Genomic DNA, 20,640 nt, shown 5'->3' on the forward strand with positions numbered 1-20,640 from the left:
TTAGGTTTATTTGGCACTCTAACTGCATTTCCATCACAATAACAGCAGGTTTTAATACATATAATAGGGTGAAATCATGATACATGTAGATTTTAGTATGGTCTTTTTCTCTTTTGTGGTTCATGTTTCCAGCCGGGCAGCATTTGCTGTTGTACGTCGCCTGTAGTGTATCGTCCCTGCCGCACGTTCCCCCACGCGCGTTAATTGTTCCATCTCCGGTAAAGAAGTGAGCGGGACCCACTGAGCCCCACCATGGAGCCGGACTCATCCGACCCCAATACGTCCAAAACCGACATGCTGAGAGGAGTCATCGCCGAGAAGCTCACCTTGGCCGCCCGGGAGATCTTAGCGGTGGTGGAGAAGACTGTAGCCGAGTACGAGGAGGAGGCTGTGGGTTTCAGGCAGGAGATTGACCGGCAGAGGAGACTGCTGGAGCTCCTGCAGCCTGAAGTCAAGTTGGAAGCGTTAGGTCTGTGTGTGTGGATAACAGAACAGTGTGTTGTTCTCCTGTGGAGAGAGCGAGAGCTCGCGTAATGACGAACCCCGTTTACAAAACACTAATTTAATATTTATTTGCTTGACGTGAAGCCCATTGACATTCGAGTATACATCTCAAAACCAGATTATAACACTCCTCAATTCGGTATACATGTAACACCCCTGAGCCTTGTCATATTTCAGAATTTGAAGTTTTTATTAGCTCGTGTTAATGTCACAGAGCTAGCCTTTGCTTTCTCTTTAAGTGAAATCCGATGGGCTTTTAAAACCTCGAAATGTCGTTTAAAGTCAGCTACAGCTGCTATAAAACTCTCTCTAGAATCATGACAGAGTCGTCGGGACTTAAAAAAACCATCCCAGTGACTGATTTAAATAAACATTTTTAAATCGTTTCTCAAGTTGCGCCGCTGTTCCCGAATCAAAACAAAGATGGCGGCTACATGGACACACAATGGTGTTTGTTCAAGCGCTGTGGAGCGATTTTACAGCGTTTTCCAGGACTATTTCTATCGAAATTTATTTAAATCAACTATAAAAAAAAATACTGTGCTATAGTTAACACACCGTGTTAAGAAAAGGACTTTCCCCTTGAAACACCTGCAGGCACGCAAAAGCCTGTATGGACACCAAATAGCTGCCATATGTGAAAGCTATTTGAATGTGGGAATCCTGGAGTCTGCAGTTTGTTTACGTGTAAATCAGGTGAATTTAAAGCTTAACTCATCTACTGCTGTGACTCAAGAGAATGAAACAGGTTGCTCGTTAATCAACAGTATCAACTGCGCTCATAAGAATAATAATAATTCTGAAGTGAAATCTTTTTTTGATTGTTTTGCTTTATTACTTAATAACACTAAAATGCTTCTGTGGTGCAGAAGACCAGCAGCAGTTTTCCCTCTGTGAGGCTGGAGGAGGTCAACTACCAGAAGATCAGGAGCAGCACAAATATGAGCCAAGTATGACTTTTAACCTACTTTGATACATGTAAAGAAAGTCGTCATATTCATATTTGTAATGGATCAAGATACACAGAAACATAAGAGATGTTATTATCTTTTCTTTCTTTTCTTTTTTTTTTTAAAGAAAACTGATGTTCATTTGTATAAATGCAGTTCAAATTAGATGTGGCGTACTGCAGGGATCCACTCTGGGACCCCTGTTGTTTCTGTTTATGTCATTTGGTACTTTTTATTTGACTTTGTCAAATGCATTGCTGTAATGAACAGTGTGTTGGGCATTATAACCTCCCAGTATTTTTCTCTTAGTAATACGTTGAATTAACTGAGCTTAATTTGAAGCTGAATTTTAGAAACAACAAAACTTCCCAAATTTGAGACATAAAAGACTGATAGAGTCAAACCTTTGGAGTTTTTTAGCGTTCAGGTGAAAAATATTTGACTGCAATTTGACCCCAGTCAACGGACAGTTTCAGTTGTAATCACACGTTCACGCACTGAAGGGGAGAGTGTAATTAACTGTCCTACAGAACTGCTTTAATGTTCAGATAATGGCTGGTTCAAAGCTCTTAAAACTGCTGTTCTTTGACTCTTGTGGGTTTTTTTTTTTTTTTTTTAGAATTGTTGCTGTTGTTGCTGATAAACTCAGACAAATGCGGACATTATCTTAAGTACAGCTTGAAAACGTTAAATATCAGAAAGATTGGCAGACTAAGTAGTGATAGAAGTGTTTGTTGGAGCCTCATATAATTATAGTTTTTTTTTACCAGCAAACAAAATTTGAAGACGAGAATTTAAGTAACAGTGTTTTCCTTCCTCTCCCTGACACAGCATGTTAACTGTTGTTTATTCATGGTTTCATATTTGCATGATTAATGCTGTCAGGTGGGAAAACTAAATAAATGAACTTTGAATTTGTTTCCAGGGGTGGAGGACAGCCAAAGCCTGGGATTCTCAGGCTACAGTGAGGAACAAATAGAGGAAGACGAACATGAAGAGGAGGAAGAGGAGGATGATGACGAGGAGGAGGAGATGGCACAGCAATATTATGAAGCAGCACCACGGTTACAAGATACAAATACACTGTAAGTGTACAGACACCACTCTGTGTGTGCGCGTGCTGTTGTAACATTTGTGACTTGTTTGCTGATCTTGAGTTTATTTTGTGCTTTTCTTTCTTTAGGCTCGTGCCTTCCACGGTTCAGACTGACAGGCGGAGAGCAGACAGACCTTGGATCAGTGAAGCGCAGAGTTTCGTGGACCTCAGGATCCGCATCCTGGACTCGATGATCGACGTGCTTTCCAAGAGGGGTGAGTGTGAAAAAAATGTGATGGGAAATAATAAATAAATAAACCATTACTGTTGCATCTTTCAGGGTTTGGATTTTACTCTGGATGTTTTTCCCCATCTCAGTTTAAACTGAGGTCATGGAGTTTTATGGGCAATGTGACTGCTGCAGATACCCCATAATGTATTTCAGCTTATTTGGAGCATTTGTAAAATACAGCTAAAGAACAGGAATGAATAAAAAGTCACGTTTTTTTACATTTGAATTAAAGCCTGTAGTGTGTGGGTGAAACTTTTCCTTCAGTCTAGATGAAAACTTGCCTTTCCCTCTGCATGGCAGTGTTTCAGAAGTACCCGCTTCATGAGCTGCAGTGTCGTCGTGGTCTTCAGGAGGCCGACTTCCTGCATCTGCTGAGGTCAACCTTCCCCCAGCTGGCTGCTGATGAACCTTTTGACGTTTTTATAACTGACAACACCAGAAAGCTGCAGCCTCTGAAAATAGACTTGTGGACTCCGGAGGCGATCGAGAGGACCATCAGGGCAAATGGGAATTCTGCCCTCTACATCCGCCTGAAGGTAAGGTGCCTAATGTGTTACGCCCTTGCTGGAGTAAACTTCCTCTAAACTATCTTCTTGACTTTGCTCGTTGCTCTGATGGTGTCTTTTGTAGAATGAATCATTCAAGCATAAAAAGGCTCAAACTCAAGGGATGAACCAGTGTTGTGTCTACACAGAACAGAGGTCTTGGCGTAGAACCAGTTTTAAAATGGATCTTCAGGCTATTTGTTACCAGAAGCATGTTTCAAAAACACAGTTTGTTTTCATTTCTTTTTAGTTTTTTAGTTTCTTTTTTAGTTTTATTAGATGAATCTATGAAAAATTCCAAAAGTAAAGGATTTTTTTTGCACCAACAAGGTGATTCCTGAAGAGCTATTATGGTTTAAAAAAAAAAAAAAAAAAAAAAAAGTGTCATATCTCAGCATGGTGTGCAGTGAGCATCCACAACCATCTGTAGAACACTGTGGAGGCTCTGTCATGATGTGGGGCTGTAATCCAGCCAGTCTAGTTGGGATCTTCTCATAAGGAAAGAATCATGAACATTCCTGCAGTCTGACTGTTTTTGTGCCTTTTTTCTAAACAAAACTGTCAAAACATCTTTATTTCAGAATCAGCAGAGTTTAGAAGCTGAAGAGGAGCTTCAGCCATTGCACGGAAATAAAGCTGCTGCTGCTGATGTGTCTTCTGCCCCTGACCAAAGCATTGATCACATGAGGTACCTCAAGTTTTCAAACACTGCTGTAAATAACCAGTAAATATAGAGGACAAAAACAAACACATACTTCGTATATGAAAGGCTAAATTATTTGTTATAATGTTGTTTTTGACTTCTTTACTCTTTCAGGAAGAGGGTGGGCAGACCTGGGTTCAGGAAAACACAGACGCATGTAATGATCAGAATCCGCATCCTGGGTAAAATGAAATCTGACGTGCTCTCAGCCAGAGGTGTGCCCAAAAAAACCTCCAGTTTGGTGTCTCTTTGGACAAACTGGGTCTCTTTGTAGTGCCTGTGACTTTGAAGTTAAATAATAAAAGCCTGTCCATGTGTGTTCCTTGTTTTTCAGTGTATCAGATGTGCCCGCTTCATGAGCTAATGTGCCCTCGGGGTCTACAGGAGGCTGACTTTGTGGACCTGCTGAGGTCCACCTTCCCTCAGCTGACTGCCGATGAACCTTTTGACCTCTTTGTGAGTGACAAAAGCAGAAAACTGAAGCCTCTGAAAGTACGGTCACTGACGACGGAGGAGGTGGAGAGGGCTACGAGGACTTCTACGCTCTATATCCGACTGAAGGTGCTGATTCACAAAGACTTTTGTCTGTTACCAAAAAAATCTTACCAGACAAAGAAGTAATCTGTTTTTTTTTTGTCTGTCTTTGTGTTTTCTGAGAATTTTGAGCATTTAAATAGGTTGTAAAACTCCACGTGTGACCAGTCAGGAGTGCCATTTGTACGGTGGCCCTGAGAGGCCAAACAGACTGCAACTTAAGAAAACACCAGCAATAAGAAAAACGCTGCAAAAGCACACAAAACACACGGAAATAGGAAAAACGAAAACAGAAATAGGACAAATCAGATTTCCAAAAGCACAAGGGAAGTGTTTCTGGGGAGACAATAACCCGACGGACCAGTTGCAGGAACCAAAATATGCTAAGAATTGCGCTGGGAGACACTTAAAAGAAGTGTAGAATCTGTCGGTTTTGTGTGCTTTTGCAGCGTTTTTCTTATTGCTGGTGTTTTCTTAAGTTGCAGTCTGTTTGGCCTCTCAGGGCCACCGTACATTTGCCTTTAACTGCACAGCCCAACAGTACACCACTAAATCTTTTCTTTCTTCTGTAGCCGCCGGAGGAGCTTCAAGCCTCAGCGAAACAGTTCCTGAGTGTAGGAGATGTTTTAGCTGAAACTCTTCCATTGACCCTAAAACCAACCAGAAAGAAACCCAGGTGAGTCAAAACCTGACTATAATAAATATTGGCTAGTCAGCCATAGGAAACAGATCTGTAAAAGCCTAATTTTAAGGTTTTGCATATCAAGACAGGATGAAAAAAAAATTCAGTCATGCTGTGGTCTGCACTTGACTCTTGTGACTGCAAAGTGGCCAAATCATCACCCCACTGTGCCGACTCTTGGTATGAGGTGTATGTGAACTTTAACATGTGACTGAGGCCCTTGGAGTCTGAGATGGAGCTTTTTGGTTTCCTGTAGTTTCTCCGAGCATTGCACAGTCTGACCTTGTGGTGAATTTGCTGGGGCATTCACTCCTGAGAAGATCGGCAGCTGCTTTGAGTGTTTTCACTGTAGAAAATGAAGCAGAATGATGGATGTTAGATTCTTTGGTAACTATTTTTTCTCGCAGATACAGTTTCTTCTCTAAGATCGTTGCTGATGTTTTTCCTCCTCAGCATTCTGTTAACACACACCTGAATGCTGCGAACCATCAAACTGCCAAAACCTCTGCTTTTGTTTAAGTAAAATGCATAACGAGACAGTGTGATATGTCATGTCTAGTAGTTCATCTCAGGTTGTTAAACCATAACGACCCCGTCATTTCCTCTTCATAATTAGACACAAATATCCAGTAATCATCAGCTGCCACATGTGAAAACTTTTCAGTTTAAGCTTCTCTTTCATCTCCTGATTTTCACCTTTAATTTATATTCCTTGTGTGTGTTGTGTCTCAGAATACAGTCTGCTAGGAGGAAACCTACCAAATCTGAGCTCAGTGGGCCATTCGCACATGTGGATTTCAGGGTCCGGATCCTGGAGGACCCTCTGATGGAGGTGCTCGCACCCCAAGGTAAATTTTAAAGCTTTTAGCTCTGAGGTCACATCTCCAGTTCCTGTATGAGGTGAAACAGTTTGTGTCTCTCTGGAAGCTTTTCTGCTGAGACTCTGAAATGTTAACAGTCTGTCTATAAAGAGGCTCTGTGAGTGCCTGCAGGCTTGTACAAAATCAACACACGGGTCTGAGTCATGTTAACTTATTAATCATATTTAAATTCGCGTCAAATAACATTGGATCATTTTAAACCAAATGACTGTAACTGATATATAACTGTGAACCTTTTAGATTGTTCTCGGTAATCGCTGGTTGTGACTGTGACCAGCACAAGCTACAGCAGCGGTATATCCTCTGTGACTCGTGTTATTAGTTGAGACTCTTACCTACTTGGCTTTTGTGTTCCCAGTGTTTCTGAAAAGCCGCATTCAGGAGCTGCGGTGTCCTTATGATCTACAGGAGGCTGATTTCCTGGACCTGCTGAGGTCTTCCATCCCTCAGCTGGCTGCAGGTAAACCTTTTGACATCCTCACTGCTGACAAGAGCCGGGTACTGCAGCCGCTGAGTGTGGACACGCTGACACCGGCGGAGATCCACAGAGCCATCACCTTAAGGAGAAACACTACTCTCTTCGTCCGACTGAAGGTACCGTGTAACCTTGAGAACAAGTATTTGATCTGTCTGTCATAAAAACAAGGACAGTGTTGCTGTTTTTGGTGGAAACACTTGAGATACAAACCTTTTTTGTTTTTCACCTTCTGGGGAAACAGGGAGCCGGTCCGTCCACCCCAAATCCAACCAGACTGGGCACCAGGTGAGTTAATGTTAACAAGCCTCAGCTGCTCATTAAGCAATTTAATCTCTCGTTTTATCGCCTGATCTCGATCACTAATGTTATTGTGTCCCAGAGTTCAGTCTGACAAGAAGAACCTGGGCAAGCCTCAGCTCAGTCGATCAGACTCCCACGTAGATCTGAAGATCCGTATCCTGGAGGACTCTCAGATGGAGGTGGTCGCACCCCAAGGTAAATGCACAGCTGCTACTTGTGTGTCCAGAAACGGCTTCAGTTGCCATCCATACACAGCAAGCTTGTGGATGCTAGCAGACAACAGAGCTATTGTCCTCTGCCCGTCCTTAAAAATATAAATAATTAACTTCATTCCTTGTGCTGTGGTGACACGGCATAGTGTGGTGACAAGTACTGCATATTGTATATTACTCAAAATGGTTTTGTGAAATTTTCTTTCAATGTCAACTCTGACTTTGGGCACTAACCATGAAGGTCTAATGGTTAGCCACCCTAGGTACTCATGGGTCTACTGTGGACACTAGACTACTAGCAGACAGACAGACGAACTAAGCTGATTACGTACTCCTTCCCTGCGGGGCAGGAATTACCGTGGTCTTGACTTGTCTAGTCTTTGGAAATGAAACAGTCTTTAGAGACCAGCAGAGTGGGTTGAAGCTGTAAAACATTATTGAGAAATTAAAGTCTGATTTAACATTTTCATAAGAGCCTTGACTATGGTTGTTTGCTTCAGTTCAATAACAATAAAGCAGCCAAAAAGCTTCCCACCATCTTTACTGTTTTTAGTTATGTGTTGTACACGTCATGGATAACTGAACAAGCTGTGACTGAGTGGATTCATTTTTCTCTTTCCTCTTAGTGTTTCAGAACTACCCACTTCACGAACTCCGGTGTCACCGCAGCCTGCAGGAGGACGACTTTCTGGAACTGCTGAGGTCCACCTTCCCTCAACTGGCTGCTAACGTACCTTTTGACATCCTCACGGTTGACAAAAACAGGAAACTGCAACCTCTGAATGTGGAGTCACTGACTCCAGAGCAGGTCTACAAGGCCATCGATTCATCAAGGATCAATACCCTCTTCATTCGACTGAAGGTACTGTGACTCACTACATTTTAAAATACTCCTACTCTACATTATCGGGAAACCTTTAAAGAAACTACACAAACAACATGTACAGCAAGTACAACATTGCTCTCTGGTACAAAAGTGAAACTAAATGTGGATGCCCATTGAAGACTGTTTTCTGCTGAAGCAAAGACATTTTGTGATTTTTTTTTTTTTTTTTTTTTGTGTTAAATTATTATTTTTTATTTAATTCATTTTTTTAATACGAAACTCTTTCAGGCACCAGAGAGAGTCCAGGTTGGTGCGAGGAAGCTTGACCATCTGCAGAAAAAAGTGGACACAGCTACGGAGTCGTCATTTTTGCCTGAACAAACTGTGATGCATGGGAGGTGAGTCAGTCAAACGATCAGTTTTAGCTGTTCAATAGAAATCTTTAAAGAGACAGGAACATACGTGTGATGGTGCTTGAACCTTCAAACTCGCATGTGGTCATGAGTGTTAGGTAGTAACTGAAGAAACAAGACTGTCACTGAAAGCTGCTGCACTTCAAGGCACCAGCATACTGCCAGGTTGGTCGCTTCATGTGCCGCCACTGATGTCGTCACCCAGCCGAATCCATTTATGCTCACTGTTACAGCACAGGAAGCGGCTGTTTTGTTTTGGTGTCCCCACTCAGATAATGTCACCTTGGTGTTGCAGGATCTCGCTCTGTATAATCTGTGAGTTTGAGCTTCACTATCGATTTATCATTAAAATAAAGGTAAAAATCAACATTTCAACCCTGGAGTGGCAACAGTACAGCTAGACCTAGTGACAGCAGCTGGTATATCAATTTGATGTCAGCTTTGTCATAATTTTACATAATTTCCTTAGGGATTAATAGCATATCCTGATTCTGGCCACCACACAGCAGGTATAAAATGGCCCCTAGATTTCAAAGTTGAGGTGGTATCTTTACATGGAGGTTCCCTGCACCTCGGTGTTACCCAGTAGGCCATAGAAAACATACCTGTGGAAGGGTGCAGTTTATAGTCTCCAGTTCTGTCATGTTTAGAAAAGTCGTGGTATTCACTGATGTACAATCACTGACAGTCAGTTGGAAAAATATTGTCAGTATTCATGTGCATCAACTTTGTTGGGGTAATTTAATGCTCCAGTCAACACGACCTTGTTCCTTGGTGTCCTCCACCACACCGGCCAAAATGGACTAAATAATGTGAGGGGTTCATTGAGCCAGTCAGTTGCTGAAGATGGTGTGGATGAAAATTAAAACGTGCTCTATCCAGCTTTTTTGTGGGTTGTTCTTGGTGTGGAGTGGTTGGTAGATACGAAGACTGGTCCAAGGTGGTTCAACAATGGGCCCAGTTCAGGAGCTCAAGGACCTGCTGCTGAAGTCTTGGGATCTTGATGGTTGCAAAGGCAATCTCTGCCTTTGTCACATGACCATCTGCTGGTTTGGGAACACCCTGGCATCCCCCCAGAAGACGTTGAGAAGGTAGCCAGGGAGCTCTGCTTAGACGGCTACTCCGGCTTCTCGAACTCAGTTCAGTGGTAGAAGATGGATGATGGATGGAGGAAACCTCACTTTTCCAACTTTTGCGGTCTAAGAAAATTGTAGATTTAAAAAAAAACTTACTGGACATTGTCTTACTCTGCTTCAGTGACAGGACTTAAATTTGAATCTAATCTTTACTGCTTCCGGAAATATTTCTCACATTTGTTCAGCTTATTAAAATAAATAAAGATAATAACTGTAAAGCGGCCAGTGTAACGCTGTGGTGTCTGTCTTTAATGTTATCGTTTCCCAGGGATCAGTCCGACAGGAGGAAGCCTGGTAGGCCTCGGATTAGTCTATCAAGCTCCCATGTAGATCTCAGGATCCGCTTTGTGCAGGACTGGGATGTCAATGTGATTTCACCTAAAGGTAATTTTAAAGCTGCTCATTCTGTGTTCAGATTTGTAACAAATGTGCACTGGTATGAATTTTTAGGGCCATACCTGAAAACTCGATTATTTAGATATATGTTTGTTTAGGTTTTCAACTTTCAGTGTCAGGATTTGGAAAATTAGGCAAAGTCGGACAAAGTTGCCTTTAGGATTGCTGTCACTAGGGTTTTATATCAAATTTATTTTCAAAAAAATCTGTAGGAGCCTAATGCAGCAGTAGCTTGTAAGGTGAGCTGTCTCTTGTTTTCTTGTTAATGTTAGTACACTGAGCATACTGTTCGTTGTGTTTGTCTCATGGATAACTACCTGCCTGACTATTGGAGTTTCTCTGTTTTTTTTCTCAGTGTATAATAAGTACCCGCTTCATTACCTGAAGTGTCCTCGAGGCCTGCAGGAGGCCGACTTTGTGGACCTGCTGAAGTCCACCTTCCCTCAGCTGGCTGCTGATGAACCTTTTGACGTCCTCACAGCTGACAGGAACAGGAGACTGCAGCCTCTAAAAGTAGAGCCATTGACTCCAGAGGAGCTGTACAGAGCCATCAAGGCGAGTGGGAACATTGTCCTCTTCGTTCGACTCAAGGTACTGCAACTGACTGGGTAGATATTTGTGTTGTCCTTCAGAATGTCTGTGAAAGATCTAGATAGACTAATTGACCAAATTCAGAGCTTAAAGTCTAATAAGTCCAACAAAAACACTGAAGTAACTGCTGTAACACTGCCCTCTGCTTTAAATGTGTGTCCTTTATTCTACAAAGGTAGTGCAAATCAAGATGCAAACTGTAAATTAATAACATTCACCTTCAAAGGACAGGTTGCATCTTAATGCTCCAGTCGGCAAAAAATTTCAAAAGGTGCAACTTTGAAGGCAGATGTTGTCCAGTTCCACTTTACATCACATCTTTCACAATTTTACTACTATTTAGCAAATATTTGGCAAGTGTTTGCAGACAAGTTGGCTCTTTCTGTGCAGTCTACTAGCCACCAAATCAATCGCAAGGACATTTTTGTTCCAGTATTCATTTCGCAAATGTCACCCACTCAACAGCAAATACCCTCTAGCAACCACTAACCAACCAACTGAGGTAAAGTACACTTTTCCCTAGCAACCAGTGATTACTAGTCTCTACGCCTCTGTGACTGATGGGTTTTATATTTGCCTCAGAAGTCGGATGTCTTGGACTGTGAAGTCAGGGCTAGTTCAACTTCAGATGTACCTTCCAGTTGAAAATTCCGACCGAGAGCTCTAAAATTCTTACTTCTAGGTTCAAGTGGAAATAATCATGAGGCCTTAAAAATTATTCTGATGTATGCTCACGTACCAGAGGTTAATGTTTTCTAATTCGACTTTATGTTTTGGATATTCATGCAGGCACCTGAGGGAGTCCAGACTAGTGCGAAAAAGCTTGACCTCCTACAGAGAAAAGTTGATGGCACTGAAGAGTCTCCGTCCTTTACCGAGCAAACTGGGCTGCACATGGGGTAAGCGCCACCTGTTAGATCCAATTGTTAAAAAGTCTGAGGTTTGCTGAAAGAGTCTTAACTGGACAGATGGCTTTTTATGAAACATTCACTCCCAATCAATTCATGCTCTGTGGTGTTAGAAGATGCTACACAGACACCACTTTGAATATCTCAAATCACCAGTAAACTGTTTATCATTAATAACAACAATAAACCCTAAACTTTAAATTTCTGTTCCCACAGAAGCCCTCATCAACCGGGAGCAAATGCAGTCAACATTTTTTCCAGCAGCTCAACATCACGTCACAAAGATGTGGAGTTGAAGGAATCTGAGGGTGGTTTGGAGTACACTGGTCTCTCGACCTTGCAATCTTTAATACTTTATGAACACAACGAGTTGAGTGATGGGCTTCCCAATGGGAAACCAAACATAACCAATGATCATCTGATGAACGGTGAACCCGAGAAGACGAAAGGGAATCGACGAGTCAAACATTCAGTCATCCGAATAAAGAAGGCAAAGCAGAAAATGTTGATTCATAACAGCGAGGCTCTGCTGTCCTGTAAAGTCTGCCAGATTTTACGTGGGTCGACAAACATGCTGATCAAACACGCCTGGAGTCATGTGGACGAGCGAGAAAGGCTCTGTGGAGTGTGTGGAGAGCAGTCAGAGTCTGCAGAGCAGCTCAGGAGTCATCTTCAGACTCACCAGAAAACGCACACCTGCAACATCTGCGGGAAGTCCTTCCTCACCGTCGTCGGCTACAGGGGTCACCTCGCTCGACACAAGGGAAACACGCCGTACAAATGTAGAACCTGCCACAAAGCGTTCCCTGAGAAGTGGGTGCTGAAGAACCACGAGTCCCGGGTCCATGCAGTGGATAAGCCACACAGAAAAAACTTCTCCAAGCTGAAGCTCAAACTTCATCGGCCGACCAATCATGCGGGGGGGAAGCCACACAGCTGCAATGTGTGTGGGAAGCGCTTCCGCCACCTGGATACTTTGTCTCAACATGTGGCACTTCACTCGGGTAGCACGGCAGCCACAGACAGACGGATCCATACAAAGAACCACAGCAGGGAGAGGTTGTTCGCTTGCGATAAATGCAACAAGAAGTTCTTTCACAAGTCAAACGTGGTGACTCACATGAGAGTACATACTGGAGAGAAGCCTTACAAGTGCACACACTGTGGGAAAGGTTTCAGCCAGGGCCACTGTGTGAGAAGACACCTGCTGATCCACCAGAAGAAGAAGTGCCACCAACAAACAGAGCAGCTTAGTAGGGTTGAAATTGAAGACAGTTATGCTAAGATGGACGGCATGCCCTCTCCCCAAAAATGAAACTAAAATGTGGTGGGTGTGTACAGTAGTGACCCAGAGGGGGAAAGATGTGCCTCACCCTCAATACCAATCGATCTCTGGGGAAAGTTAGCTTATAGGTTTCTAGATAGTTAGAAGGTGAGTGTTCAAGACGGCCCAGATGGTAGCGGCTGAAGTTCAATGGATGACAGTGGTTCCTGATAACGTCGCCAATGTAAGAGGGTACCATCCATTTATTCCATGTTTTCTTTCACTTTTTAACAGTGGGCTGCTTTTTTTTTATTCTTACTTACTAATGGTTACATTCAGTGTTCTTTACAATGTCAGAAAGGCAACTTCTCAGGATCAGCTGAGGCCTTCGAATGCCTTGATTTGTTCAGACCAAAACTCTGAAACCCAAAGGTTATTCAGTTTACAAACAAAGTAAATATTGAGTATTTTTTGTGTTTATCAATAAAACTAGTGCTCTTAAAGCAGGTAGGGCCTTATCTTTTTTTGGCCAGTATTAGCTATTTGCCAGTAAATTAAAGTTTAAAATAAAGAAGTACATTAGTAAGTACACATAACAAATGTTATGTTTTGTGTCTCAAAGAAAAAATATCACCTGAGATATTAGAATATCAGTTACTGGTATCATTCTTAAAAATCCAATATTGGTCAGGCTCTAAAAGTAACTTTTTGGATGTAATGTCCGCGAATTTTTCAAGTTCCTTCAGTATGTTTTTTTTGTTTTCGACAAAGATTCAGCATATTAAGGGGCGTTTATGCTGCTATAGACTAGCAGCAATGTGGCAAAGGAATATCAAGGAAAACAAAATAATGGTTAGGAACTCAAAGGTTAGAAACAACTAAAATGCAAGGTTACCATGGTAAACGAAACCTAGCTTCCCTTTTTTTGGGGATACAATTTAAGCTGGAGGAACCTTTAGTCCTTGGAAAGATCCTGGACATTGAAGCTTAATTAGCAGTACTGCGCTGAACCTGCGCCGGCATTTACCTGCACTTGTGAAATTGAGGTGATTATGATAAACCTGGAGCTCTTAAATCTTGAGCAGCAGTTACTTTGAAACAGGGGAAGGACAAAAAGACTTCAAAACTGACTGAGTCCACATGAACTGCCAGAGCTGTGAAAATGGGGAAAAAAGGGTACATTTCCACCTATTGTGTCAGCATAATGAGCGTTTATGGAGGTCATGCTAATCAGTACTCCACCAAATGTTATTAGTTACTTTTCTTGGAAGATGAACATGGTGCAGATTTAACGCAGTACTACAAACAAAGCGTAATGGTACAGGGAAATTAGTGTTTCTGCGACTTTTGCAGGGAAGTAGTGGATTCTCCAAAAGGTTGATTCTGTTCATCTGGACGTAGCGTTTTCAATGGGAGAAACGTTTCATCACTCATCCAAGTGACTTCTTCAGTCTCCGCTGACTGCAGGTTTCCCCAATCTTATTTATATTTCCCCAATCTGTTTATAAGATTGGGGAAACCTGCAGTCAGCGGAGACTGAAGAAGTCACTTGGATGAGTGATGAAATGTTTCTCCCATTGAAAACGCCACGTCCAGATGAACAGAATCAGCTTTTGGAGATTTACTTACCTGGATGACTGAGCATGCATCAAGACGAAGTAATGGATGGATGCTAATCTGCAGGAAATGTTCATTAATTTTCATGCACATTCAGATGATCTTGTTCTCTGTTTGCACTTTTTTTTTAATTTACATATTCTTTTTAAAAAAGTACCTCTGTGCCCTAAAGATTACATTATCTCATTGTCAACAACTCCCCTAAAAGAAAATCATAGTTGTAACTCTAGCTGTCCTGTTTTTACTACACGTAGACACCAGGATTAATGATAACTATTGTATCACAATAGATTACAAGTTTAGGGACAGATACTTTACAAAAAGCAATATCCATATAGTGTTTCTTAGCGGTCTAAATGGTAATGGATTGGTTCTTATGTAGCGCTTTTCTATTCTGAGCACTCAAAGCGCTTTACACAACTTGTACCTTCACCCAAGCACTTTCTACCTAACATTCATACTCCGATAGATGCATCGGAATATGAACGTGGGGTTAGTATACTGTCAAGGATATTTGGCATGCAGACGGGAGCAGACTGGGATCAAACCATTAACCTTCCAGTTAATGGTTTGTGGTCACCTGCTCTACCACCTGAGCTACAGCCATTGTATTATATAACCCTCACTTTTCAGTAAGGAGTTGCGCTCTCTGAGTGCTTTGTTAATTTTTTAAATGTCACACGTGTTGTTGATACCAGTAAAGAAAACATTTCTGCATTGAATACTTTCCAATTTTGTTGTTCTTTCAAAGCTCAGTCATTCCTAAATAAAATGCAAATATCCATCCATCCATCTTCTTCCGCTTTATCCGGGGCCGGGGTCACGGGGGCAGCAGGAGAAGCCCAGACCTCCCTCTCCCCAGCCACCTCCTCCAGCTTATCCGGGGGAACACCAAGGCGTTCCCAGGCCAGCCGAGAGATATAATCTCTCTAGCGTGTCCTGGGTCTGCCCCGGGGCCTCCTCCCGGTGGGACATGCCCGGAACACCTCACCCAGGAGGCATCCTTGTCAGATGCCTGAACCACCTCAGCTGGCTCCTTTCGATGTGGAGGAGCAGCGGCTCTACTCTGAGCCCCTCCCGGATGGCTGAACTTCTCACCCTATCTCTAAGGGAGAGGCCAGCCACCCTTCGGAGGAAGCTCATTTCCGCCGCTTGTATCCGCGATCGCGTTCTTTTGGTCACTACCCACAGCTCGTGGCCATAGGTGAGGGTAGGGACGTAGATCGACCGGTAAATTAAGAGCTTCGCTTTTACACTCAGCTCCCTCTTCACCACGACGGACCGGTGCAGCGTCCGCATCACTGTGGCCGCAGCACCAATCCGTTTGTCGATCTCCGGCTCCCTTCTCCCATCACTCGCGAACAAGACCCCGAGATACTTGAACTCCTCCACTTGGGGCAGGAGCTCATCCCCGACCCGGAGTGGGCACTCCACCCTTTTTCGGCTGAGAACCATGGCCTCAGATTTGGAGGTGCTGATCCTCATTCCTGCTGCTTCACACTGTGCTGCGAACCGTTCCAGTGCGAGCTGGAGGCCATCACTTGATGAAGCCAACAGAACCACATCATCCGCAAAAAGCAGAGATGAGATTCTGAGGCCACCAAAGTGAAAGCCCTCCGCCACTTGGCTGCACCTAGAAAGTCTGTCCATAAAAATTATGAACAGAATCGGTGACAAAGGGCAGCCCTGGCGGAGCCCATCACCCACCGGGAACGAGTCTGACTTATTGCCGGCAATGCGAACCAAGCTCTTGCAACGGTTGTACAGGGATCGAATAGCCCGTAGCAATGGGCCAGACACCCCATACTCCCGCAGCACCTCCCACAGGACACCCCGAGGGACACGGTCGAATGCCTTCTCCAAGTCCACAAAACACATGTAGACTGGTTGGGCAAACTCCCATGCACCCTCAAGTATCCTTAAGAGGATAAAGAGCTGGTCCAGTGTTCCGCGACCAGGACGAAAACCGCATTGTTTCTAAAATGCAAATAAAAGATGTAAAGTTTAATTTCCTTATACTGCTGCTCATTTTCTATGGGCTCAAGTTGTTTTCATTAATATTTTGTGCTTGTAAATCAAATGCGTAGTTGTGAACTGAGTTTTGTAACCTTGTAAACCAAAATATCTGAAAATTTTATGGTTGTGCATCTATAGATGAGAATTTGTGTGTTTGTAAAAAAGATTTGTTTGTTTAAAAAAAAATTGTACAGAGGTTACACTTGTTGTTAAGGTCTAGTTACAGATACAACGCAAAAAATGAAGTGTAAAACTTTGTGCTCAACTTCCCTGGCTGTGTGTGAGTTTCAACTTACAAGTACGAATTTTGACCCAATTTTTCTTCCATTCAGCTGATTGGTCAATGTCATGTCAATCACAAATTTAACAATCCAATCAGAGAACAGATGGGTTTGGCTGTCGGTGGGGTGCTTTACTGAGCTTCAGGTCCTGGAAGGATGATGGTCCTTTCGCGTGCGAGCCCAGCGTTTTCCTTCATCACCATGAAGGAAAACATTCTGTGCGTGTCTGAGTTTGGTGAAATTCTCATCTATAGGTGCACAAACATAAAATGTTCAGATATTTTGGTTTACAAGGTTACAAAACTCAGTTCAGAACTACGCAAAATATATATGACCACAATTTGAGTTTTCATTGAAAATAAACATTTAGTTTATATTTGGGAGAGTTGTTGACAATAAGAGAAAAACAGATGATCACCAGATGCCATCAGAAGACTTTTCTACAGGAAGTTTAACAAAGTAAATGTGATTCCGTTCATTAGAGGTCCCTCAAAGTTAAAAGTCCCGTTAATGTTATTTTTATAAGAAAATGTGAGCTTAAAATCAGTGAGTTTGTTGTTACCTGTTTCAGATCTGAACCTTTATTTATCTTCAGTATTTCAGAGTAATTTGTTTATGAAGGTAAAAATAATTTTGCTGGATGAGTTCTTTGCTGTTTACGTACTAGTCACAAGGACAAAAACTGTTTTTATGTTTACTGGAGATGTTTGATAAGTTTTGACAGCTCTAATTGAAGCTGGCTGTATGAAGGTTAGTTTTATATTTGATCATTTTACAGTAAATGTTGTTTTGGTGGGTTGTTATTTTTCCTATCTTGGACCTCAATAAAGTAGGCCTACAGATGGGCCTGCACCTCTCTGGCAATCAGCAGTAAGAAGTGCAACCCGACTGTTTGCTGGAGGTTTCTTGCTGTTGATGGGTGAAATTGTTTGTAAAGAGAGCGCTGCACCGAAAACCTCCTTGTGAGATTTCTTTTGGTGACACTCAGGTTGCCACAGCCTCACGCAATTAATATGGGAGACACTGGTTGTAAACTACTTGCAGAGTTGTTTTAAAACTGTGAAAAGTTTGCCTCTAAAGAAAAAGTTACCTGCTCCCTTAAGGTGTAACTTTTATTTTGAAGATGAACGGTCTGTCTCACTACAGCTTAGGACTTAGCAAGTGTTTGCAGACCAGTCTGTATCTTCCATGCAAGCTGAGGTAAACTGCAGCAATCTGCTAGTGACCAAAGCAATCACAAGCAGGTTTTTGGTGCCTCACTGTGAAATCTTTCCAATGAGTTTCGGGCAGACAACTCCCAGCGTCCTCCACGAATCACTCAGCAATTGACTGGGGATTACATATGTTGGATGGCAACCAGTCTGTATGCCTGTGTGACTGAGGTCTTAGTTATGGTTGTTTTGAATGAATTCAGAGGCCTGCATCACAAAGTTCAATGAACAAGAACAAAGTGGCCAAATGCAAAGAAAGAATAAGTGAAAACAATTCAATAATGAAAAGACAACATTGTGTTTCATTTGTTATTTAAAGGTTCATCAACTATAGTTGACCACCGGTAACCACCTATGAATAGCTGAGATCCCTCTAAAAACACCTATAACTGCCTATTTTAATAGTTCAAACACCAAAAATAACTTAAACTATCATCCTAATGAAGATAACCTGATAATACTGAACCGTGAATAGGTGGGGGTCGACTATACTACTTTGTAAGTATGGCAGATTCATTGACAGTAAGGAGGCATATAACTGATGATTTAGACCTCTGACCCCACATTAGATTGACAGTTCAGACTCTCATGGTGTGATTCACACTTAAGGACTCAAAAGCTGCTTGCTGCTGCAACACGCCGTGAAAAGTTGTTTGACACTTTTACTAACTGCAAAGCCATCCGGTGGGCCAGATCGGACACTTCTGAAGGCTGGTTCTGGTCCACAGGCAGTGTGTTTTACTCGCTACTCATATTCTACAGGGAACGTCAAATTGTTTCCAGAGTCTGTGAACACCCTTGCACCTCTCCCGCAATCTGTGGGACTTTTATCAGCACACAGTCATTTTAAAACTCTTCGGGGTTAGTCATTGTGAATGTCGTCCTGCTTGGATTGTCTTGACTTTTGTTTAATGTGTAATGTCTTGTTGGCTATGTTGAAATTTGGATTAAAGTTGTTATTTTTCCACTTCATTATTTTACCGTGTGCACAATTATTGATTTTTCTTCTATTAAACATTTTATTGGAAAATATTCTAGTTGGATCAATATTGTGACAGTGTTTGAGTTTACTGCAGTAATCCCACCTGTGCAGAATCAATCAAAAGATTGTGTTGGGGGGTTAGGGTGGAAAGTAACTTCATAAGAAGCCAAATTTAGATCAGTGCGTTGAGCGGGCGACCACATGCCATACAGCTGAGAGCGGCCCGCCGGGGTTTGAGTCTGACCCGCTGCCCCTTCCCGCAAGTCTTCCCCTACTTTACTGTCCTTTCTTCACTGAGTCTATCAAATAAAGCTGAAAAAGGCCAGAAAAAAAAAGACAGTTTTCAGAGATTTTATGAAATAAAATGACCTCCCTGTTTACTCTTAATTCCTCTCTATACTTTCTAATTAAATAGAAGTTTCTTGTATTAAATCCTAGATTTATATGTCAATGTGAATTTAAAAGTACAACTTACACTATACCTAATTTTCAAAATTTTGAAAAATTATTTACATTAAACACCTTTTATAATTATACTTTCAAAATACCTTAAAATGTGAAATTTAGTTTAAATAAAGTTATTAATATTTTTAAATTGAAATATAAAATGCAATTTATAAAATTAAAATTAGAAAATACCTAAGAGTATTTTTGTGTTATATATTAGCTTATGTTATATAGTGTTAACTTTTCATTTTATTGAATTATTGAAATAATTTTTAACTGTTTAATGGAGAACATAAAAATAATGACAAATATGTTGTTAATTTGTTTATTTGTTATTACTTTTAATATAGTCAATTTAGTCTAAACCATTGGCTGTTAATAGTACTAAACTATGAAATTTTAATGTGTGTATTAATTATTTTTTATACTTAGTAATGTATATATGTATAACAATAAGAATTAATCTAGAGGCATTATTGAATTAAAGTCAGAATATTAACAGACAACATTTTATTAGTAGATTTGATTTTTTTTTTTAAATTTTATAGTTTTTTCCTTATGATTTTAAGCTAAATACCTGAATGTAACCATTTTAATAAAAGGGGAATAAGTTGAAGTAACCAAATAACAGAAATGACAATAGTCCATTTTTGTCAAACTGGAATGTCACCTGTGATTTTGCTTTCGAGCAGCCAGACTTTCTTGTAATTTTTCTTATGTGTAGATGTCACAAAGCACCAATTTTAAATCATATCTGTAGTCACTTTGTTACTATCACCCTGTCACAAAAACACATATTTGCTTCAATTTCTATGAAAAATGACAAAAATATAAGTTTAATAGGTATAAAATTGTATTTTCTTATATTCTACTGTGCAATAATCACTGTGCAATAAATTCACTCAAATGTGCAATCCACTGGTATTCCTATTTATCCATATTATATATTCTGTATTTATATATGTGTGTATATATGGTATACTTATGCATATATCCTTACTCTCATTCCCCTTTATTGTATCTGTAACATGCAACTTCTGTCGGTGCTGTGCTACTGGAAACTGAATATCCTGGAGGAATCCACCCGAGGGATTAATAAAGTTTCATCTGATCTAATCTAATCTAATCTAAAGGTCCCCGAGGTCACTGCAGACTGTGCATCATCCAATGCTGAATGCTGAGGGCTAAAAGAGGAGATAGAGCTTTTGAAGCCTGAGATCTATGAATTTGGTGATTTCTTTTTAGAGTTTTAAGAGCAGCTAAAAATTAATCTTTTTTTCTTTTTTTTTTAGCTTGCTTTTGGGTAACTTTTTGTTTTAACATTTAACCATTTTTGTTATGATGTTTATCCTTAAAGGTGCTACATTAAAAATGTTTATCACTTACTTTACTATAATGCCATGAGTTTCACCAGCATCTTAAATGTACAGCAGAC

General features: G+C 41.2%; 1 protein-coding gene across 3 annotated transcripts; it reads left to right on the top strand.

Moving 5' to 3' along the window:
* Positions 1 to 51: 51 nt before the first annotated feature.
* Positions 52 to 13,620, top strand: LOC102082420 (uncharacterized). Of its 3 annotated transcripts, none has more exons than XM_025905918.1 (19): positions 52 to 469; positions 1,374 to 1,454; positions 2,380 to 2,539; positions 2,638 to 2,765; positions 3,083 to 3,318; positions 3,909 to 4,015; positions 4,145 to 4,245; positions 4,365 to 4,591; positions 5,137 to 5,240; positions 5,979 to 6,094; positions 6,486 to 6,721; positions 6,847 to 6,890; positions 6,985 to 7,100; positions 7,744 to 7,979; positions 8,232 to 8,341; positions 9,761 to 9,876; positions 10,244 to 10,443; positions 11,269 to 11,378; positions 11,604 to 13,620. In XM_025905918.1, exons 1-19 carry the CDS (start codon positions 253 to 255, stop codon positions 12,700 to 12,702), a joined length of 3,744 nt encoding a protein of 1,247 aa, XP_025761703.1. In that variant the 5' UTR covers positions 52 to 252; the 3' UTR covers positions 12,703 to 13,620. The 3 variants fall into 3 exon arrangements, with proteins under 3 accessions (XP_025761703.1, XP_019215842.1, XP_013132615.1); XM_019360297.2 differs by having other exon boundaries at positions 1,377 to 1,454; positions 10,244 to 10,479; XM_013277161.3 differs by having other exon boundaries at positions 55 to 469; positions 10,244 to 10,479.
* Positions 13,621 to 20,640: the final 7,020 nt, after the last annotated feature.

Source organism: Oreochromis niloticus, linkage group LG3 (genome assembly GCF_001858045.2).
Source record: "Oreochromis niloticus isolate F11D_XX linkage group LG3, O_niloticus_UMD_NMBU, whole genome shotgun sequence".
NCBI lineage: Eukaryota > Metazoa > Chordata > Actinopteri > Cichliformes > Cichlidae > Oreochromis > Oreochromis niloticus.